The sequence below is a fragment of the Galeopterus variegatus genome, unplaced genomic scaffold (genome assembly GCF_000696425.1).
Source record: "Galeopterus variegatus unplaced genomic scaffold, G_variegatus-3.0.2 Scaffold2781, whole genome shotgun sequence".
NCBI classification, from domain to species: domain Eukaryota; kingdom Metazoa; phylum Chordata; class Mammalia; order Dermoptera; family Cynocephalidae; genus Galeopterus; species Galeopterus variegatus.
Window position 1 is genome coordinate 92424 of NW_007728892.1, and position 24013 is coordinate 116436.

Genomic DNA, 24013 nt, shown 5'->3' on the forward strand with positions numbered 1-24013 from the left:
CCAAGCAGCGCACTATCCAGTGCGCCACCGGGCCGGCCCTATAGATGGTTTTTAAAAAATGTATTCCTTCACATAGACTTAAACAGTTTTCTTTTACATTTGTTTTTATGGTTGAGTTTTCATAACAAACTTCTGCTCACCCCAGTAGATAACACAAAAGTAATTTCAGGTCCTTTTTTCTCAACTAAAATAAATTTGGTGTGTAGGCTCTAATTAATAAGATTTAGCTATATTTAAAAAAATTTCATATTTGAGAGTAATCTCTTACAGATGTTGGACCTTTATACTAATATGTATCAAATTTCAATTTTCTGATTTTTAAAAGTTTTTGAAATTGAAAAGTATGTTTTTGGGTTTTTGAATTAGATTCTTTAATAAATTTTGTTATTTATGTAAAATGTTTTTCCATCTTTTCCTCCCCAGAAACTCATTTTCATTTTGTTGGTTTCATCTCAATTCCCACATCATGTCTGGTTCTAATGGTGCCAAAGAGAATTCCCACAACAAGGCTCGGACATCTCCTTACCCAGGTTCCAAAGTTGAACGAAGCCAGGTTCCTAATGAGAAAGTGGGCTGGCTTGTTGAGTGGCAAGACTATAACCCTGTGGAATACACTGCAGTCTCTGTCTTGGCTGGACCCAGGTGGGCAGATCCTCAGATCAGGTGAGCAAATAAGCCGGCATTAGCTGGGAGTAAGACTTTTAAAGAAAGTAATGGTTGTATTTGTAAATTGTCATTTTGACACCTGAAAAATCATTTTTGTCTATACTTGACTTTGTTATAACTCATTTTCTACATTTGCTTGAGTTTTTGCCAAAGCTAAGCAGTTCATATTTACTTATTTTGCGGGGGGGTTTATGAAGATCCTTCCAAATAGGAAAATCTATTTTGATTTGAAATAATAGCTGTTTGTTATGAAATAACTGCTGGGTGGTATCTGTTTTCATGTATTCTATTTGGGTTATCAATAGAACATCTTTTGTGGTTATTTTCAAACATATCTAGACTTGTATTTGAAGTAGTGAAGATATTTTTCAGAAATTTTTTCTGGATTACTAAGAACAGAATGATGATAAAACTAGACCAATGTTAAGAAATAGAAAAGGGACAGATGAAGGGGAGAGAGAGAGAGAAAGGGGGAAAAAAAAACAAAAGCAAAAATGCTTTGACTAAATTCATAGAAGTGCCGCATTGATGCACATTTTATGTTCCTTTTATTGTTTTTCCAGCTTTATGTAGATATAAATGACAAATAAAAATTGTATATATTTAAGGCATATAACATGATGTTTTGATATATGTATACATTATGGAGGGAATACCACAATCAAGCCAATGAACACATCCTTCACCTTGTATAGTTACCTTCTTTTTTGTTTTTGGTGGTGAGAATGTTTGAGATCTATCCTCAGCAAGTTTCAAGTGTATGATACAGTATTACTAGCTATAGTCACAAACTGTGGATTAGATCTCTAGAACTTATTTGTCCTGAATAACTGAACCTTTGTACCCTTTGACCAACATCTTCCCATTTCCTCCATCATTTTATATTCCTTTTAATAATATAATGATAGAGGTGTTTTATGTATTAATCATGAGGTAGGCACTGTGCTAAATGCTTTTTATAAGCATTATTTTATTTTATTCTAATAACCCATCTGGGAGGCAGATATAGTTGTTGTCTCTACTTTACAGAAACAGCAACAACAAAAAAATGGAAGCACAGAAAGTTTGTTCTTTGCTTATGGTCACAGAGCTAGTAGGTGGTATAGCTCAGATTTGAACTCAGTCTGACGTCAGAAATCATTCTCTTAACCACTCTGCTAGACTACCACCCTAGGTTTAGAACAGCTTTATAAGTTCGATTTAATGGGTAAGTTTATTGTAAATGATAGTCCTCTCAAGGCATTATTTAGTCAGTTAAGTAATAAATTTTGCTAATTAGATATATCCGGTATTGATTAGTTCATTAAGTTGCTAAACTTCTCCATGGATTTATTGCTGCAATTTGATTTTGACCCATGGTTTTCTCTTTTTTATCCAAAGATGTGTTTGTAACTTTGTGATAGTACTTGGGTTTTTAACTAGTCATGGTGATAACCTGTGGAGAAATTATTAGCTTTAGATGAGCTCCATTTCCCCCATTTTAGAGGATGTACATATTTATATATACATTATACATACAGATTATGCACAATTAAAATTAGTGATGTTGGCAGGAGTACTATGTAGTATAAATAGAGGAAGATTGTATAAATTTTCTTATTTTTCTTTCAATTTATTTTTTATTTTTATTTTTTTTTTGTCTTTTGTCTTTTTCCGTGTCCGGCAACGGATCGCAACCCTCAGTGTTGCCCCCGTACCGGACCGGGGACCGGCAACGGTCTGTATGTGGGATCCGAACCCTCGGGCGGGAGCGCCGCCGCGCTTCCCAAGCGGTGCACTTATCCAGTGCGCCACCGGGCCGGCCCTCAATTTATTTTTTGAGTTGAATTTATATCACTATCTAAATCAAGTTTTTTACTATATTAATGCTTCAGTTATAGCTAGATTCATGCTTTTTTTTTTACCCTCAATTTATTTTTTGAGTTGAATTTATATCACTATCTAAATCAAGTTTTTTACTATATTTAATGCTTCAGTTATAGCTAGATTCATGCTTTTTTTTTTTAAGTGGTGCATTTCTAGGGCACTGAGAACATTGTAACTCTAGCTTTATAATTTCATGGTTTTTATTATTTAATTCTTTTTATTAGTGTTTAGATGGCAGATTCATTAGAAGTCTTGAGTGAATGTCTGGATCATTCAAATTGGAAATTATTCCCAGAACAGACCACAGATATTTCTATTCAGTGCTACACAACTCTTTATGTACTGTCAGTGCAATTAAGTCAGTGATTTTATAATGCTGAGGAAAGTAGTTTAGCTATATTGTATCTGTTTAAAAAATATTTTTGTCAAGGTGTGATACAAATGCAGTAAAGTGCACATTTCTTAAGTGTGCAAATGCAGTTCAGTAAAATTTTAAGTTTATAGAGCTCTGTAACCACCACCCAGATCAATATCTAGAACATTTCCAGTATATTACGTCTATTTTTTATCTACATCATATTTATTATGTAGTTTCTGGGATGAGTTCACTCTTTTGTGGGTTTACTTTGGTAAAAATATTAATCAGAGTATATCTGAAGAAATTAAAGTTACTTTCAAACAGTAGAAACATCAAGATATCAGAAGGAATCTTATTTTGAGGATCACATGGGAAACAGTGATTGCCCTAATGTGCCTATAGTGTCACATACAATTCTTCCTTGCTAGTAGTAATGCAGATTTTGTTATGTGGGAGGAACTTCAATTCTTCTGCCAGTAGTCCTTCACAGAGGGGTTAATAAGTATAATAATAATATACATCCTTGCATTGTAAGGCGTTTTGGTTAAAAAAAAGATTTTTTTCTTACAAACTGTTTTGAAGAAATAAGATGGATTTGTAAATGAAAACTAACTCTTAAAATACTTACCATTTCAGGAGCTGCTTATTATGAATAACAGATTGACTTGCATTATTAAGCTGTTGTAGTATTTAATCATTATTTCTTATTTTGCATTGGTATTCTTATTACAGTGAAAGTAACTTTTATCCCAAGTTTAATGAAAAGGATGGGCATGTTGAGAGAAAAAGCCAGAATGGCCTGTACGAGATTGAAAATGGAAGACCGAGGTAGGTGTTGAGAATGGAGCATCTTACAATAATGGGTAGAAAGATAATTAACATCCTTTGAAGGCTTGTATGTGCCAGACATTGTAAAAAAAAAGATTTATGTATGTGATCTAATTAAATCTTCACAATAATCTTGTGAGTGGACATTTTTAGTTCCATTTTACAGATAAAGAGTGTAAACAATTTGCCTACAGCTAGTAAGTGGCAGAGGCAGGATTTGAATGCATCTTTTTGTAACTCCATCTTTAACGTAGAAATAATTAATTGAGTAAATTAACACAGAAAGGATTGAAAATTGTATGTTCTGTAGGTATTTATTAAATGAGATAATGCTTTAAAGAAAGAATTTATCCAAACATGTAAGAGTAAAAATAAAAATAATCCAGTGATTTAATATCAAGGTTCTTGCTGTACTTTTAAAAATAATTTTTCTGCATAACTCCAAAACTATCCATTTTCCTTAAGAAGACATTATAAAAGTTAGGAAGAAATGTAAAAATTAGCATGCCCCAAATAAAAGAAGAGGGATCACAGATTTGTAATCATGGTTCTCTCTTATAAAAATATTATAATTTATATTCTTCTTAGTTCCTCTAAAAGACAAAGAAATGATGGTGCTACTCCTACCCCAAACTAGTCCTTCAGTTTTGCTAAATTCTTTTTTTGGTCATAACTTATTCACCTTTCTGTGTTATTCAGACTTTTCAAATCAAACTCTCTTTGCATTTGACTTATTCCTTAGTTTCTTTTCTGGGTAAAATATATGAGAGGACATATGCATATATAAAAAGATAGGCAGCAAAATCATGATAGATTGTTATTTTAGTCAAGACTCTTTGACTAACAAATCAATACTAGTTTGCCTGAGCAAAAAGTGAAATTTCCAAAGTGGTTCTACAATATAAAAATTTCACCTATACTCCTAAATTAAAACTAGAATTTATGGGACTCTTAAAATGCTCTGATCCTAGTCATCTATGTTTACAACAGTTTATCTTCAGCATACCCACACCTATTCCTGGATCAAACTCAAAGCTTAAGACATGCACAAAAGAAAAATTAGGTAATAGTATAATGAAATATGTGATTTTGGTGTCAGATATATGCTAGTGCCACTGGATCTGTGAGGAAATATTATATCCTTCTTATTGCTCATATTACATTCTTTTGGGCTGTATCAAGTCAGTTTTAAAAAGATGAACACATTCAATTGATTTTATGGTTTTTTCCCCAGAAATCCTGCCGGACGAACAGGACTGGTTGGTCGGGGGCTTTTGGGACGATGGGGCCCAAATCATGCTGCAGATCCCATCATAACTAGGTAAGAAACAAAACATTTTAGTAGCAAAGAGCTAAGTGATCAGAAAAATACAGACTGTAACTATGTGTGTACATATATACTTACATGCATATATGTATGTATATATGTATACCTATGTGTTTATATATACACACATGAATATATACATACATTTGCACATATACATGTATATTTTTACACACACATTATATATATAATCTGTGTTTTAAAGGGTCTGTATATAAAATTATAGTAATGTGATTTAAGTGTAAAGCTGTCGTTTTATGTTGTATATGTAGGTTAGGCATTAATCTAAACAAAGTTAATTCACCAGATATTTATTGAGCGTCTCTTTGTTCTCAGCATTGAGTAGGCATTTTAGATAATATAAAAAGTATAAGTATCCTAAGTTTTGGTTCCCTGTCATTAAAAAGCTATGGTTTCATTTGCAAGATGGAAAATATAAAATAAGAAAACATGTCAGATGTGATCAAGTAATACGGGTGATACAAGATGCTTTAGAAGATTTGTTGTGGGGCATGACCATGGTAAACTGGGGGATCCAAGAAGGCATTATGAAGGAGGTAGATATGAGCTGAACTTGAATCTTGGGTAGGAGATAGGAGGAGGCGTAAGGAAAAAGATTTGTAGTATATATATATATATTTGAGTATTGAGGGACAATGAGAAGATCAGCTTGATTGAAATAAAAGATTCTTATAGGAGAAGAGTGGGTGTTAAATAAAACTTAAAAATTAATTTTCATGCAATTCTATTGTGACAATGCCGCACTCTAACCAACTGAGTATCTTAGTATTTTTTTCTTTTTTTGTGGCTGGCTGGTATGGGGATCTGAACCCTTGACTTCAGTGTTACAAGGTTGTGCTCTAACCAACTGAGCTGACCAGCCAGCCCATTCATGTGGTGTTACAAGGCTGGTTGTAACCAACTGAACTAATCAGCCAGCCAAAATGTTGGGTTTTTTTGGCTGCTGGCTGGTATGAGGATCTGAACCTGTGATCTTGGTGCTATTAGGCTGCACTCTAACCAACTGAGCTAATTGGCCATCCTCTATTGTGGAAAATATTAAATGCCAAAGTTAAGGAGTATCAGCTGGAGTCATTGAAGGTTTCAGAATAGGTGAAAGGCATTCTTCTGAGGCAGACCTATTTGGTAAGCCAAATCATATTCAGAAGGTCCCTTGTAAGTATGAATTAGAATATTTTTATTTATTTATTTACTTTTAAGCTTTCTTCACTGATGAACTCCTTCCGCACGTGGAATTGTCACTTTCCTTCTTTAAATAATGCAAATACCCTCAATATTGTTACTTTTTTAGTTTTGGTATTTTGGGACCTTCCTTTCTTCAAGGAGACTTTGTTTTTCTCTGATATGAGATATAATAATGATTTGATAGTTTAATTTCTAGGAAGGCGCTTATTTACCTTATTTTCAAGTTACTGGAAGAGGCACCAGTACTTACCCTGTCATATTCTCTTACTTGGCCTCTTATTTCCCCTGTCATATTCTCTTACTTGGCCTCTTATTACCCCATCCCAAATTTCATCTTCCATCTATTCATCCATCCACCCGCCCATCCACCTACCTACTAACTTATCTACCTATCTACCCATCTACAATTTTCTTAGCACCTTTATGGTTTAAATGAGATGGGAAGAGTTAATATATTCTTATGAGTGACCTTAAGTAAAAAATATTAATGGCATTACCTTTCCAATTGTGGTGAGGCTGACTAAAAACAGGAAGGTGTGAAACATTCGAAGAAGGAGTGTAATGCTAATAAGGGGACAAGAATCAGAAAAATGAAGCCAGGGACTTGAAAGTTAGCATCTAATTAGCTTATCTTTATCTATTGTGGACCAAATAGTGGCAGGGAGCATATATGTGGTGATTGTGTGTCAAGTTGTTTTGAAATGGTAGACTTTTCGAGCTTAACTCTGTCATATGGATAAGAGAATGGAAGGCTTACAGATGGATAGTCCCAGGCTGTAGAAGAGCCCACAGGTGGCAGTGTCTAGCTTTCAGCTTTTCTCTTTAGTTGAAGTTCTTTGTCATCTCAATAACACATATATTAATTGATGAGTTCCTCTCAATTGATGAGTGGCAGTAGAAATGGATGGAAGAGAAGAATGAAAAATATTGAAAGAAGAATCCACAAGACTTAAATGAATTATTAAAAAATATCACTTTTCTCTAGGCATTCTGCTAGGTACTATTATTAACACTTGTTTCTCACAAAAACCCCTTTATGAATAGGTGTTAATATATCTATTTTATAGATTTGGAAATGGAGACTCATTGGGGTTAAGTGACTTGCCTAAATCCTGTAGATCTGAAATTTGAATCAGGGGTATGTGGCTGTAAATATTGTGCCTTTTCCTTTACACCAGTATTTTTCTAATAAATATTTGTAAGAATCACCTAAGTACTTTTAAAGCAAAGATTCCATCCCCCTTTCAAGTACTTCATGATTCAAAACAGCTTTGTATAGTACAGAATTTCACAAACATTCCTGTTCAGAATCTCCAGGCAAGTGCTAAATTTTCAGATTTCCAAGTAACTCTCCTAGAAATTTCCCAGTTACAGTTATTTGAAGTTCCTTTAAATCCTTTAAAGTCAACATGAGGTGGGAAGTGTTAATATATTATTGTGAATAAACTCAGGTCAAATAATTAGTGACAGTATCATTTTCTTTTCAGTTTTGGTTAAAGACAGGAGGCTGTGTACCATCAGAAGAGGGGAGGGAATACCAGTAGGGCATAGGAATATCATTGATATTCAGTAAAGGTTAATTAATTAAGATGGTACATTACTTCTGTTATATCAAGAAATTTTGTTGTAAATCTGGTGATAAAATATTTATTACTAATAAAGAAGATAGCAAGAAACTACTCTGCTTAAAATCCTTAAATGAGTCCCTTCAGAATAAAATCTGAGAACATAAACATGATATGCAAGCTGCTCATCATCTCTCTGGCCCTGCCTTCGTGCCCTGCAGCGTCTCTCTCTGTTCTGTTTCTCATCCCTATTCCCTAGCCATGACTGACTGACTGACTGGCTAGATGAGGAGCAGAGAGTCTGTATTTGTTTTCCCAGCTCCTTGCATGTGATGTGTAGTAGGTGCCAGTAGATATTTATGAGTGAACAGAGCCATCATTCACCTTCATATCCCTTCTCTTAACTACTAGTTAGTATAAATATTCTCTTTGTTTGACTTAAGTAGAATGGTATAGTGATTAAGAGAACAGATTCTGAAACCGGCTTGCCTGTGTTCAAGTCTTGGTTTACTCCCTTATTAACACTGCAGTCTTGGGCAAGTTGTCTAACTTCTCTGTGCCTCATTTTCCATATCTGTAAAATAAAGATAAAAATACAACTATTTTTATAGGGCTGTTTTGAGGCTTAAATGAATAAGTACATTAAAGCACTTAGAATAGTATATAGCACTTAGAAAGGTTTATAAGTGTTATATAAATACTGTAAAATAAGTGCTGTATGAGAGGTCTTCAAAAAGTTCATGGAAAATGCTTTTTATGAAGATCTATGTATGGATTTCAAAAATTTTTTGTACCAAAATAAACTCGTACTAACTTGTTATAATATGTTTGAACAGGATCTAGTTTGAGGAACTTAGGAGAATAAGATGTGGTTTTGAAAAGAGTCCCTATCAGAGCAATGTGAATTCTGCTAAAATTGAACAAACATCAAATTTATGGTGAAGCCTGGGTGAAATCACTGATGCTTTACAAAAAGTTTATGGGGCCAGTAACCCAAAGATATCAACAGTTTGCAAATGGATAACCCATTTTTTTTCTTTTTTTTTTTTTTGGCGGGGGGTGGCTGGCCAGTACAGGGATCCGAACCCGTGACCTTGGTGTTACCAGCACCACGCTTTCCCAAGTGAGCTAACCGACCAGCCCGGATAACTCATCTTAAGAAGGATGAAACGATGTTGAAGATGAAGCCCACAGCGGCACCGTCCACATCAATTTGCAAGGAAAAAGTTAATCTTGTTTGTGCCCTAACTGAAGAGGACCAATGATTAACAGCAGATACAATACTCAACACCATAGACATCTCAATTGGTTCAGCTTATACGCTTCTCAATGAAAAATTAAAATTGAGCAGACTTTCCACTCTGTGGGTGTCAAAACTATTTCACCCAGATCAGCTTCAGACAATAGCAGAACTTTCAATGGAATTTTAAACAAGTGGAAGCATTTCTTTGAAGAATTGTAGCAGGAGATGACACATGGCTTTACTAGTAGGATCCTGAAGACAAAGCACAATCAAAGCCATGGCTACCAAGAGGTAGTAGTGGTCTAGTCAAAGCAAAAGCAGACTGGTCAAGAGCAAACGTCATGGCATCAATTTTTGGGGATGCTCAAGGCATTTGCTTGTTGACTTTCTGGAGGGCCAAAGAACAATAATATCTGCTGATTATGAGAGTGGTTTGAGAAAGTCAAAGCTTTAGCATAAAAGTGCCTGGGAAATCTTCACCAGACAGTCATTCTCCACCACAACAATGCTCCTGCTCATTCCTCTCATGAAAGAAGGGCAATTTTGTGAGAGTTTTGATGGGAAATCACTAAGCATCCACCTTACAGTCCTGATTTGGCTCCTTCTGACTTTTTGTTTTCTTAAAAAAAATCTTTAAAAAGGCACCCATTTTTTCTTCTGTTACTGATGTAAAAAAGGCTGCATTGACACGATTAAATTCTCAGGACTCTCAGCTGTTTAGGAATGGACTAAATGGCTGGTGTCATCACTTACAAAAAAGTGTTCTAAGCTTGATGGAGCTTATGTTGAGAAATAAAGTTTATATTTTTTATTTTTATCTTTTAATTCCATTATCACAAACTTTTTGAAGTTTCCTTATATAAATGGCTTTTTAAAAATAAAAATAAAAATCTGTCCTCTCTCTATTCTCACTGTCTCTGCCTTCAGTCCTGTCCACATCATCCTTTACATGGATGATAGTAACAGTCTTCTAGCTGGTCTTCTTGCCTCCAGTCTTGCTTCCCTCCAAACCAGTCTGCATGCTTTTGTCAAAGTGAGTGAGCTTTCTAAAATACAAATTGTTAAGAATTTCCTCTGGCTCTCTAAGCAGATGAATTTGATGAATCCTATGAAAAAAACCCTTTGCCTATTTCTTCAGGTGATCTCCCATCTTTTCCCTCGATAATGCCCTTGGTGCCAGACACCTCATAGATGTTGTTTCTTGAACACATTATTTTATTTTATGACTTCGTTCCTTATGTTATTCCTTTGTCTGGCATCATAAAACAGATGTTGTTTTCTTATACTAATTATTCTTTCATTTCTGTTTACTCATCATACTGTCACCCTGTCTTATACTTTATTCACATACATGTCTAGCTCCACTGCTAGACTATGAGTTCTTTCAGGAGAGGAATTATGGGTTAGATATGGCAGACAACTACTATATAAAGAAATTTGGAAACTTATATCCAAACTAGTGTATTTCATGGGGTCTCGTGCAGATTGATGTTTAGATCATAGACTTTCTTTTTTGAAATGGTGTTAGAAGTTCAAAATGTTTGTCTTTGCATAAAAGACCGTAAGAACAATTCTTAAAATTGGGAGTGAAGGTAAAAAAGGGGAAGGAGAGATTTATGAACATCTCTGGGAAAGAGACTGTGGTCAAAAAAAAGGGTTTTTGATATTAACATTGCCTTGATACTTTTTACAAAACAATATGCAATTCAATTCAAAATATAAAATTAAATTAAAGGGTAGAGTGATTTTTTTTCTGTATTAAAGTTGGGTATAAAGATTGAGAAGCCCTGCTTTTAACACGAGTTGAAACTATCATACAATCTGCTTTTCTGATAACAGGGTGAACTGTTAAAAGCACACATTACCAGGTCTTTTTCACCACCCATAATTTTTAATAAGGATCCTTGGACTTTTGTAAAAAAAAAAGTTTTGCAATACTTCCTTTAAATTCTGTTCCGCTTTTAAATTTTTTTGACACTACTATAAGTAGTAAAAACTTTATATCCTGAATTTTCATTACAGAGAATACAGTATCCTTTATGTAAAATAGATATTTGTCCTGGTTTGTAATAGTGCTAAATATAGAATATTTCTAATAAAAAATGATAGTATTTTATAAAACCAACTGATTTGAGGTAAATTTATGTATACTCTGTTATAAAGAAAAATACATTTTTATAACTTTGTTTCAAGCTTGAGGTGGAACCTTGGTCTTTGTTCTAAATCATTTAAGATCTTACATTACTATTCACAGGTGGAAAAGAGATAGCAGTGGAAATAAAATCACCCACCCTGTTTCTGGGAAACATATCTTACAGTTTGTTGCAATAAAAAGGAAAGATTGTGGAGAATGGGCAATCCCAGGGGTGAGTATTAAATTAATGTTTAAGTTCTTTTTAGTTGCTTTTTTTACTACAAGATTATTGTATGTGGATCTTTTCTACTTCATCTATGCTCCATTTCTTTGTACTTCAATTAGTACGTTTTTTGTCTCTCATTGTTGCAGTAAAGTGTCATCATAATAACAAGTTTAGGCTGTAATACAAGGCTGGTGGTATCTGAGTCTAATTCTAACACCCTTGGAAAAGAACATGGTCTTTGGAGTTAGATCTAGGCTGTTCTGGCCTTTCCACTTGCACCTTGGTGATATGGAATTCAAGTCCTCATCTTTAAAGTAAAGATAATCTGTTATAACACCAAGGTGAAGGGTTCAGATTCCCATACTGGCCAACTGCTAAAAAATAAATAGTAAATGAATAAATAAAGATAATCATATGTAATTCACAGGATTACTAGAAATAGTTTATAAACACCTGGTATATAAAAAGCATCATTAATATTGGGTCCTATTTCAGAACAGCAAAAATGACTTTTTTCTTTGTAGGATAGAAATAGAATAGAAATAAAGATCTCATCTGACTCGGATAAACACTTAAGCTAATTTCTGTGAGCCAAATAGTCAAACTTCCCTTATACTGAGTGCAATAACATAATAATGATTTCATCATAGGGTCTTACATTTTTAGTGTCATTTGAAATTCTGATCAATTTGGGAACTGTATCATTGATATCATTTGGAGAGCTATTCACCTAATCGGTGTATTTTGAGTATCTTCCTTTTGTCAGCTAATGTTTTGGACGTTGAGGATATAACAGAGCAACATAAACATTCTGTGTTTTGGTGCCCACATTCCAGTGGGAGAGACAAACAATATATAAATAAATTAGATATGTTGTATGTTAGAAGGGAATAATTACTAAGAAAAAAATCTAAAAATAAGTCAGGGGACTAGGAAGTGTTTTCTAATTTTAGATAGGGCAGTTAGAGAAGGCCTCCTGGAGAAGGTGACATTTGAGTAAAGATCTGAAGGTGGTAAATGAGTGAACCATGTAGATATCTGGGGAAAAGCCCCTGGACAGAGGTAATGGCAGTTGCAAAGGCTCTCGGGTGGGAGTGTGTCTTGCATGTCCTGAGAGCAGGGGTCAGTGTAGCTGGAATGGCTTGAACAGTGGGGTGAGAATCAATTTGCTGTATTCTTTCTTGCCTCCAGGACTTCTTTCCTTAGTTTGAGTTTGGAAAGTACCAGGAAATGAGTTTGGTTGGCTTAGTTTGCCAAAGGCTAACCTTGGAGCAATCACTGTGGCCAAATATATGAGGTACCTTTATTGGTTGCTTCTATTAGAAACAAATGACCTAGAGACGAGCATAACACAGAGGAATGGGATCACTATTATGGGAAGATAGACTAATAAATGTCTACTGTACTATTCAATAAATATTTATTAAATGAATCAAAGCTTTTTACTTTTTTTAAAAAAATGTGACCCTTAGGGGATGGTGGATGCAGGAGAGAAGATTAGTGCCACACTGAAAAGAGAATTTGGTGAGGAAGCTCTTAACTCCTTACAGAAATCCAGTGCTGAAAAGAAAGAAATAGAGGAACAGTTGCACAAACTCTTCAGCCAAGAACATCTGGTGGTAAGACATGGTCATTCTTAGAAGCCATTTAGTCCTGTGGATTAATGGGAATGGAGAGCAGGGGTCAGTGTAGCTGGAATGGCGTGAACAGTGGGGTGAGAATCAATTTGCTGTATTCTTTCTTGCCTCCAGGACTTCTTTCCTTAGTTTGAGTTTGGAAAGTACCAGGAAATGAGTTTGGTTGGCTTAGTTTGCCAAAGGCTAACCTTGGAGCAATCACTGTGGCCAAATATATGAGGTACCTTTATTGGTTGCTTCTATTAGAAACAAATGACCTAGAGAAGAGCATAACACAGAGGAATGGGATCACTATTATGGGAAGATAGACTAATAAATGTCTACTGTACTATTCAATAAATATTTATTAAATGAATCAAAGCTTTTTACTTTTTTTAAAAAAATGTGACCCTTAGGGGATGGTGGATGCAGGAGAGAAGATTAGTGCCACACTGAAAAGAGAATTTGGTGAGGAAGCTCTTAACTCCTTACAGAAATCCAGTGCTGAAAAGAAAGAAATAGAGGAACAATTGCACAAACTCTTCAGCCAAGAACATCTGGTGGTAAGACATGGTCATTCTTAGAAGCCATTTAGTCCTGTGGATTAATGGGAATTACTTAAAGTTCACTTGGAAATCTCATAGATCCAGTGGAATATTTGTATGTTTAGAATACATATTCAAAAAACAATTAAGTTGTAGATCTTCACTGTAAATAGATTTCTATTTAAAAATTTTATAGCCCAACTTTAGGTCAATTGTATCTTTTTTTTTTTTTTTTTTTTTGGCAGCTGGCCAGTAACAGGGATCGAACCCTGAACCTTGGTGTTATCAACACGATGCTCTAACCGACTGAGCTAACCAGCCAGTCTCCTTTATTGTTTATTAAAATACTTTTTTCCTCTTAGTTTTTCTTTAGACTGTGCGCCCGTACCGGACCGGGACCGGGACCGGGACCGGCAACGGGATCGCAACCCTCGGTGTTGCGCCCACACCTCGCTCAGCCAGTGAGCGGCCGGTCTGTATGTGGGATCCGAACCCTCGGTGGGAGCGCCGCCGCGCTGCCAAGCGGCGCACTGTAGCAGTGCATCACTGGGCCGGCCCCAGAAAACCTTTTAACGTTTTTTTTTGCATGCATGAATTCAGCTTTCTCTGAAAGGACATTTACATTTTAAGTTAGGTTATACAGAGTTTTTCTGATAACTATTTGTCTCATGTCTGTTTTGTCTATATACCCTCCATGATTTTTTAAAAATATCTTATATGTGCACTAATAATTAGGAAAAGAATAGATTTTCTTTTCTTTTTTGTTGCTTTTGTTTGGATTGCTTTAGTTTCTTTCCAGAATTGGGATTTCTTAGTTATTTATATTGTCTAGATTTGTCGGGGTCACATTTGTGTTAGATAACTAGATCCAAATCTTTTTATGTATTAATACCTTAAATATTAATCTTTAGTTTTATTTATAGATCTCCTTTGTTTAACTAGAAGGATCTACCTTTGTATTTCTGAAACTATAATTATAGAAGTTATTAAAACAGAGAAATACTTAAAGTATGGATCCTTTTGAAAAATTATGTGGCTCAAATCTGACTATTCTCAAATTCTGAAATTAGAGTCTTGAGGTGTTGAGGGTTTTGTGAATTCTAAAGCTTCCTCAAAAGAGAATATTGTTGCCTGGGAAATTTAAAGCACACATATGGAATGCTGCATTTCAGGTTCCAGGATATTTACATTTTTTTAATTTTGGAAAAAATATAAAATATACCATCTTAATCATTTTTAACCTTACAGTTTGGTAATGTAAGTATGTTCATATTGTTGTGCAACAGGATATTTACATTTCTGAATCTAGTGAAGGTAAATGCTTCTGCTGTACCCTAGACTTTTTCACTTAGACTTTTTTTGAATCTGCCTCCTTTTAAAAATAGATATATAAGGGATATGTTGATGATCCTCGAAACACTGATAACGCATGGATGGAGACAGAAGCTGTGAACTACCATGATGAAACAGGTAATTTTATACTAATATTTATTAATCTGACTGGGATTGGAGAATCAATTTAAGCCAAGGAGCCTGGTAGGGCATGGTTAAATTGGAATATTTGGCACCACAGCCCAATTAACTATTGATTGTAGGACTGTGTTTAAATAAAAGCAAATTTCTTGGTATTAAAAATACACAGAAGAAAGCCTCAAAAGTGTTATCGCCAGTGAGTGGGAAAAACACACTGTTTTTCCTCTGCTTCCACAGCACATCAGCAACTCAGAAGACCAACTTCTGTGACAAAGTGTGTGGGGATTTCTCCCCTCTGGCGAGCAAGCCAGCAGTTCTTCAGTGGACACCAGCGGGGTGTCCTCCAGTTCAATTCCGACATTATCTACCTGGAGATAGTGTCACTTGCACAGGGTGAGGGCTCTGTCCCCAGGACTGCCACCCACATTACATGCTATTTCCAAGTGTAGGTCTCTGGAACTTCTAACCAACCAGTTCTAAATCAAGTTTCCCACAACCCCTTCCATGGGTTCGATTTGCTTGAATGTCTCACAGAACTCAGGGAAACACATACTTATCTTTACTGGTTTATTCTAAAGGATATTACAAAAGATACAGGTGAAGAGATGCATAGACAACGTATGGGGGAAAGGGCCTTTTCCAGTTGTACCACCCTCCAGGAAGCTCCATGTATGTGTTCAGCTCTCTGGAAGCTCTCTGAACCCAGTTCTCTTTGGTTTTTATGGAAACTTCATCACATAGGCGTAATTTGATTAAATTATTAGCCATTGATGATTAGCTTAACCTTCAGTCCCTCTCCCTTCCCAGAGGTTGTGGGGTGGATTGGAAGTCCTACCTTTGTCTTTTCTGTAACCAGCCCCCATCCTGAAGTTGCCTAGAGGCTGACAGCTATCATCAGCATACCAAATGACTCATATCACCGGAGGTTTTAAGGATTTTAGGAGTTGTCTGTCAGGAGATGGGTATGAAGATCAAGTGCATATTTTTACAATATTTCATGATATTTCACAATATCACAGAGAGTGACTGAATTTCTTTAATCTGTAGGTAGCATTTGAAATTAAGGTTAAATTTGTGGGCTAAAATTATGTGCTTTAAAGTTGTCAAATTATTTATATAGTATGATTCCATTTGGGTAAAACAAAAACAGAAACAACTGGGGATTTGAGTGGGAAGTATGGCAATGATAAAGGAAATAGGTTTTATATCTGTCTTAATGTTTGAAATATTTTTATAATAAGCATGCATTATTAAGACATAGAACAATACAAAAAATATTCTAAGTACTGAAAAAATTTTACATGAATGCTTTTTCTGGTCCATAGATTTAAATTTTTGTTGGGGGGAGTCAAATCTGTTATTACCAAAACAGAGGGGAAATATGTTATCTTAAAAATTAGTTACAATCTTTAATTTACACATTGAATGGCTTCTCTCAGAACATATTTTATTGCTAAGTTGGATGATATTCTAAGTATTTTGTTTTATTTCTGTAGCATAATGAAGTGGGGTCACCTTATCAGAGAACTGAATGTTCTACTCATGACTTCTGAGCTCTGTAACCTTGTGCAAATCCTTTGTCCTCTTGGACTCTGATTTTTCACTTATAAAATGGAGTAGAGCCAGATCTGTCACTTTTACATTCTGTGCTTTTGCTTGTTAAACTTAGGGGAAAGTCCCAGCACTGTTTCTATTTTTTCTATATAACTTCTCTAACCAAGATATTGAGAGAGTTCATCCTTTTTGTACTCAGAACTTAGAAGAAATGTGCAAATGTAACTTAGAAGCCAGTTTGTATAACTTAAATTTGCTTATACTGCACCTTCTATTTTGTTGCTTGATGTTTTCATTTAAAAATGTATTCTGGACATCGTTCCATGTCAGCATATGTAGACTGACTTCATTTTTAATGAATATATGGGAGTCAAGTGTGTATCTGTACCATCATTTATATCCATTTTTAAAAGAATATTGTTTAAATACACTATTTAAAAACACTTAAATAATTACCTTGAATACTTTAACAGGCTTGTCTCTTTATTCCTTAGGATAAGTTCTTCAAAGTGGAATTGCTGGATTGTTTATTGTATCTTCAGAGCCTGATACAGTCTGATGCATAAGATGTGCTCTGATATTTATTGAATGAATGCTCATCAAAGAGCATTTATTTTTTAAAATCTGATAAAAATTGCCCAATTGTCCTATATAAATATGCTATTTACATTCCTAACAATGATTGAGAGCAATTATTTTTTATTTATTGATAACTATAATTAGAAATATTTTAATAAATGTATTTGTACAATTTATAAATAAAATTATAAATATTTTCTTTTATGGTTTCTGGTTTGGTATTGTGCCTAGAAAAATCTACTTACCTTAAGACTATAAAGTGAGTCACCTTTTTTTTTTTACATTTAAGTCTCTAATCCCTCTGGAATTTCTTTTGATATTAGGCTTCATACTCACATTTAACATATCTTTTTTTTTAGGGATAATATTCTTATTTTTTTTAAAGAGAAAAGCTTTCTTATTGGTGCCTCTACCTAAAATTTAGGAACTTGGTTGAAATTTGAGCATTTTGGAATGTTCTAATTTTTAATTCACTTGGCCACCTAATACAATGATGATTTATGATTATTTTTAGTAAAAGTACTTGAAGACAGAGTTATGCTGAAAAAGAAATGAGTAAATGAATTCCTTTTTCTTGATGGTTTTTCTTTGGTAACCAGGTGAGATAATGGATAATCTTACTCTAGAAGCTGGAGATGATGCTGGAAAAGTGAAATGGGTAGACATCAGTGAAAAACTCAAGCTTTATGCCAGTCACTCTCAATTCATCAAGCTTGTGGCAGAGAAACGAGATGCACACTGGAGCGAGGACTCTGAAACTGACTGCCATGGGTTATAGCTCGTGGTCTCCACATAAGCCAAAGGCCAATAAAGGAGCATGTGCTAAAAAGAAGGTGATATCATAGAATTCATACTGTAAATAGGGCAGAGTAGATCACTTGGAAATTATTTTATTCACTTTTCAAAACATTTGCATGCAGAAGGTTTTGCATTGGAGTAAAATGAGTAAATATGAAAAGGAAGATAGAATTTTCAGTTTTCTGGTCAAAAGGAATATAAATTGTCATGTTTTGTATGTATTGTATTTAAACATGGTTTAAATCAAATTCAAACAACTGATGCTCTTGAAGAATTATAATCGTAATAAAGATCAATTCCTGATCTGCCATAACTTCTGCTTTCCATCTAGTTCTTGTTTGTTAATTATTTTTTCCCCCAGTAATCTTCTGAGGCCTGAAGGATGTTCCTTCATCAAGCTCCTTTAGAAGGAGCAGCACCATAGGCTGTATAGTTTAATGTCTGATCTTATTTTTCTTTAAATTATTTGCTTCACATTTTGCTTTATATGATCTTGTTGAAGCTGATTTCAAAAGTGGAAACTTTGTGTATTCTTGACTTTAGGGTCATCAGTTTATGAGGAAATTTCTGTCACTCTTTTAGTCAGTAAAGATCAAGATTAATAAACAAGAGCTCATATTGTAATTTTCAAAAATTTTGAATTGAAAAATATGTCCAAGTGTAGAGCTAGGGCTGGGTCTGGAGCTCAAGGCCCCTCAAGCCTGTTGTCCAGACTGGGTCGCAAACTCTTCACATGCAGGTGTACGAGCTAGGTAACTGGAAAAAAGGTCCTTGGAGCTTTGGTTGAAGAAAGACTAGTCTTTATTCAGCACACACACATCTAAGAGCTAAGCAGTCCATAGAGAACTCAAAACTTGACTGCTACTGGCAAAGTCCAAGGAAAAACTGAGCAGCTGCCAGCAAAGTAAACATGCTCTATTTTTTGATGTGAGCTCTGCCGAGCTGCTGCTTCACAAACTCAAGAATACACAATAGCAGCAAAACTAAAAAGATACATTGGTGTGCATGCACACTAACTCCACCCCCCCCACACCATTTGTTTACAAAGAATGTGCTGCACTACACCCAACCAGACCTAGGGCGAAGAGGCCTGATTAAACTATTCTATTTTCCCAGACCCAGCCCTAGCTCTATACCAAGAAATTAGTAATTTAAATCAATATGTTGATTTCACTCTACTGTAACTATTGTATGTCATAAATCAATTAAAAATAGATGTTCAGAAAGGAATTGAAGTCAGGCAGGGACAGAGAGAGGTCTTTGTGAGTAAAAGTGGTTTTTTTTAGGAAGGGCAAATTGAGAATTGAAGTAGGTTTTTGAGAGATGCACAGTTGACATTATACATCCCAGAGGAAAGGAAAGGGTTGGTGTTCTGGGGGCTCTTGGAAGCAAGGAAGAGGAAAGAAAAACAACACTATCTTGTCTCAGTGGACATGTGTATCACATTCTGAATAAGTATATCCATTGGAAAGTCCCATGATATTAAACCCTGTCAATCTGAAATAGGGACTCTTCAGTCCGTACTTCATTCCATCTTCATTCCAGTTGGACTATAGATGATGGGGTATCTGAAGAAGAGGAGGTTTAGGGGGTAGGGACATGGTGGTTTTCTTCAGATATTCAGAAAAGGTATTAGACTTTGTAGCAAGAGAGCGGAACTAGGGCTAAGGAAAGACAAAAGTGAGGGGGGGTGGGGTTGTGTGTTTGTGTGTGTGTGTGTGATTGTTGACTTGATGTCAGAACTCCTATGGTGGTTGAATTGATGTCAGAATTCCTTTGGTGGTAAACCTGAATTGAACTGACAGGCTTTTTTCCCCTTAGTTTTGCTGAGAAACATTAGAATGTTTGATTTCATGATGCCTGAAACCCACCTAGAAGAGTAATATAAGATTTATGTACAGTATTAATTTTTTAAAGTCCATGAGACCCTGGTCTCTAGGGTATATAGTAAGGGACTTATACTTGATGAGGATGACCTGCTCAATGGGTGAGAAGCTGGATGTCTGCCTTCCAGCATGAAAGAGTCGGCTTCTACTTTTATTGTTTGGCAGGAACAAATTGCTTCTTCCTGGCACTGAATAGAATTCTCTAAAATTGAAACTACTGTTACAAAGGCTCTTAAGAAAGTTTGATCAATTCCCTAAAAAATGACACGTTTAACAGATACATTTGAACTGACATTAATAAAGATATTAGGTGACATTAGTGTACTGACATTAATAAAAATATTAGGTGACATTAAAATTTTATTTAAAGTATGACTAAAGCACATGGTCTATAGATAATAAATTCTTTATGGTATTTTGGAGTTTTCACTGGAACATTTGCAAAATGATGAAAGTACTATCAATTACAGATAAGGTAGAAGTAGATAATCTTCTGATAACTGTAAATATCCAGCACCATCTATAATAGAGAAAACCCAGATTAAAATGTTAGCTTAAAACATTCATAGAGGAGTATCTGTTCCTATATCTCTGGGTAATATTCTCTTTATATTTACTTAGGTTTTAAATATAAGGAATTTGTTTTTCTTTTAGAGACATTTAGTAAGATAAGTAGCAATAACAGATACCATTTACTGAATATCTGTATTATATTACTTAATCCTCACAACAATCTTGTGAACTTAGGTGGTATTATTCCCATTTCACAGATGTAGAAATTGGTATTTAGAATGATTGCCCAAGGTTTTATTTAGTAAGGGACAGAGCCTAGTTCCAAAACGCATTCTCTATCTGTTATATTCCTTACTAGGGTTATGAATCTTGTATGATTTTTAAGTATTAAGTAAATAAAGTCAATTTATTTAATAAGTAAACTGAGTTTAAAATATATTCTTTGAAGAAACCATTTGTAATTAAGGTTATCTTATTTACACCTACTTTTATCATATTACTAATTTACCAATGTGGACACAATCTTAAGCAATTAAACTCTTACGATAAAAGTATTTTAAAATGTATAATAGTGCTTTAAAGATATTTAAAGATTTTACTAACCATATATATTCTGGCATAGTAGTGGAAGAGTTATTTCTGTCAAAATAATAATAAAGGTTATAGTTATTACATGAAAGCATTTTCACCATAATTCCTTCTTCACCTCTACCTGTGTCTCTCATTTTATGGTTATTTTATTGGTGATGCATTAATATTGTTATAATCGTGTGTGTTGGGGCTGGAAAATAATGTGATTCTGTTACATTTAAATGCTGATGAGTTGAATCCTGTACTGTCTTGTCTGCCACATAGAGCTTAATTTTTCCCACTTGACCTCTGATGGCCTGATAGAGGTATTTGAAGTGGTAAAAAGTACTAAATAAGCATTTCAGGGCAGTGAAATATGTTAGAAGGAAAACTGGGTGAAAATCCAGATTCTTTTTTAAAATTGGGATTGAGGATGTTTTGATTCATCAGCTCATCTCAAGGTAGATCAAAATAAATACATACTGTATATATTTTAATTGATGTATTAGTTCAGTTATTGAAAAAGAGTTATACTTTTTACCTTTTTTTTTGGTCTCTACATTTTTTTTTTTTTTTGGTATATATTTTAAATGAAATCAAATTTGAATGAGAGTCAAAGTAGAAGTCTCAAGGTTTGTAGGCTTTGCACCAAGCAAGCTGATGCTTTTGTGTTAAGGAAATGTGTTACTTTGCCTTAGGTCAGCCATTTCTAGGTTTGGTAGTGTCATAGTAGGCATTTCTCATTATTAACTATGAATTGTCCATAAGACAAAAATAAGCCTGAGATAAGCTTACTGTTTGAAATTTCTTAACCTAATATTGCATATATTTCTGTAAAATATTTTGTGAAATACCATGGGCATTATGAAAAGAACATTGTAGACCTGCAGAAATTTTGATCTAATGATCTTGGAGGGAATTGAGTTTAAAACTCATGAGTTCTAATTTGGATAGACCAATTGGATTTGATTCTGCCATATGTTTTTATTTCAGTTAAGAAGTGTTATTTTTACCTTTCCTGAAATTTAATGTCACTTACCTTTTATCAATATAATCATAGAAATAAAATCTTACCCCAAAGAAGCCCTAAAAATAAAAGAATTAATAAGAATTACCTTCAGTTTGTTAAGAAAATTTGTAATTTATAATAGCATAAAAATAAATAGGGACTTACCCCCAGTTGGTTCAAAATAGCAGTGATTAACTGTGAAAGAAGAAAAATCAATGATCAATGCTGTCAATAGTTTATTAACTTAGTGCTTGTGTAAGTTAAAATATTTCGTATATGAAGATCTTTGTTTTTATTAAAAAATTAATTCCATTTTATTGTTAATGTTTTATTTACATGATATAAAATTTTAAATGAAGGCACAGTATCTAGATTTCAATTATGTTAATTCACAGAAATGTTTTCTTTGAGCTGCCTTGTAACTGTACTTATTATATTTGAAAGTTAGAAAATTGATTTGAATGGTTAAAAAACCCACCGTGTACAGTTCCATATAAGTGCTATTTTTCATAAATGATGCAAATTCCCTGTTTGAATGATACTTGAACCAAAATTTTAGGACAGCTATGAATACTTTGTTTCGAGAATTTGCTTACACATGCAGTTTTATTGGAAAAGTGTTGCTTTGTGGCTTCCATGTGGTCCTTCTGTTTTAAGAGCCTGCCAGCTTGGTCAAGAAATTGACTACTCTATCTAAAAGGTGAATTTTTCTACTTGTAGAGCTGTCTGTCTCAACGTATGTGAGAATATTTAAGCTAAACACTTTCCCAACCTTGGCAGTTCTTAGGCACGAACAAAAGCCCTGAGATAGTGTTTGTTCTCTTAGAATGCCTTTTCATGCTCCCTGCCTTAACTAGGACTAGCGAGAGGAGAAAAATTCTTATCACCATGTAGATATGGCAATTCTATAAGTTACTCTGTTAGGATCCTTTTCCAGGATGGGTTGTGGCCAACAGTGCTTTAAAAAAGATCTGGTAATTTGAATGAGTCAGATGTCTCTGAGGAGTCAGTATTTTCTCTTGAAGAGGCCTTGGAGGTAAATTCATACATTTTACCTAAGGTCACACAGCTAATTTAATTGTACATATGAAATTGGGATCAATTCTTTCCAACCACAGGCCAGTGCTCTTTTAGCCATGCTTTGATGTAAAGGTGAACTTGCTAATTTTGTAATCACCAATAAATAATTATTGAAGGTAGTTTTCTAAAATATGTTTGGCTAGAGGTAAACTACAAGTTTTATGATTTGCCCTTTGGAAATGGACTGTAACGTTGCTTAAACAGAGTGGGTTGTGGGAAGAGCACTAACTATTTGAACTTTAAAGACTTAGGTTCTTACTTAGGCTCAGAAGTTACCTATTTGACCTTAACTTTCTGGGTCACTTCAGCATTCTTCAAGATGGTTGACTTTTAAAAAATTTTATCTCAGTCATCCAAATGATTAAGGCCTTAACTTTCTGACATTTTAACAAAATACTTCATGTCCTGATTCTACGATACCATCAACTGTAAAATATGCCATTTTGTTAATATTAACATTTTAAAGAAAACAAGATCTGAAATTAAATGTATGTATCCATTGTGAGATGTGTCCTGATTTCAGAAATATTTGTGTAAAGTGTGTTTTAGACAGATAAATGGAATTTTTTAGTGTTATCTTTTGTAATTCTATTAAAGTATGTCTACTATGTTTTCATTAGTGAAGATTATTAGTAACTTATTGCATAAATAAAGGGTCTCCATAAAGTTAAAAAACATATCTATTGGGATTTAGATTTGATAATCTTTAATGTATCACGTTTATGCTAATTCTTCATTAGTGAAGGAATAATGAAATCTATTTCATCCTTACTAAAGCAAGTTATTCTGTAAGCCCCAGGTCTTCTGACTCTTCTCTCTCACCTTCTATCAATGATAGAAGAAATTATGTCTACGTATAATTATGATGAATTGAATAAAAATGTAGAACTCTTCTCATGCATTGAGATTGTTTTTTGCTTTTTTTTTTTTTTCCTTTTTGTCTTTTTCCGTGTCCGGCAACAGATCGCAAC

General features: G+C 34.3%; 1 protein-coding gene across 2 annotated transcripts; it reads left to right on the plus strand.

Moving 5' to 3' along the window:
* Window positions 1-426: 426 nt before the first annotated feature.
* Window positions 427-18297, plus strand: NUDT9 (nudix (nucleoside diphosphate linked moiety X)-type motif 9). Of its 2 annotated transcripts, XM_008582970.1 has the most exons (7): window positions 427-663; window positions 3623-3718; window positions 4953-5039; window positions 11314-11425; window positions 12892-13038; window positions 14966-15050; window positions 17786-18297. In XM_008582970.1, exons 1-7 carry the CDS (start codon window positions 467-469, stop codon window positions 17962-17964), a joined length of 903 nt encoding a protein of 300 aa, XP_008581192.1. In that variant the 5' UTR covers window positions 427-466; the 3' UTR covers window positions 17965-18297. The 2 variants fall into 2 exon arrangements, with proteins under 2 accessions (XP_008581192.1, XP_008581193.1); XM_008582971.1 differs by lacking the exon at window positions 12892-13038.
* The last annotated feature ends 5716 nt before the right edge of the window (window positions 18298-24013 follow it).

Bases quoted from the DNA above. Each gene is read 5' to 3' on its own strand.
- NUDT9 (XM_008582970.1), top strand. From the start codon at position 467: ATGTCTGGTTCTAATGGTGCCAAAGAGAATTCCCACAACAAGGCTCGG. The intron at 5,040-11,313 runs GTAAGAAACAAA...TACTATTCACAG, and splicing joins GCAGATCCCATCATAACTAG to GTGGAAAAGAGATAGCAGTG. The intron at 13,039-14,965 runs GTAAGACATGGT...TTTTAAAAATAG, and splicing joins TCAGCCAAGAACATCTGGTG to ATATATAAGGGATATGTTGA.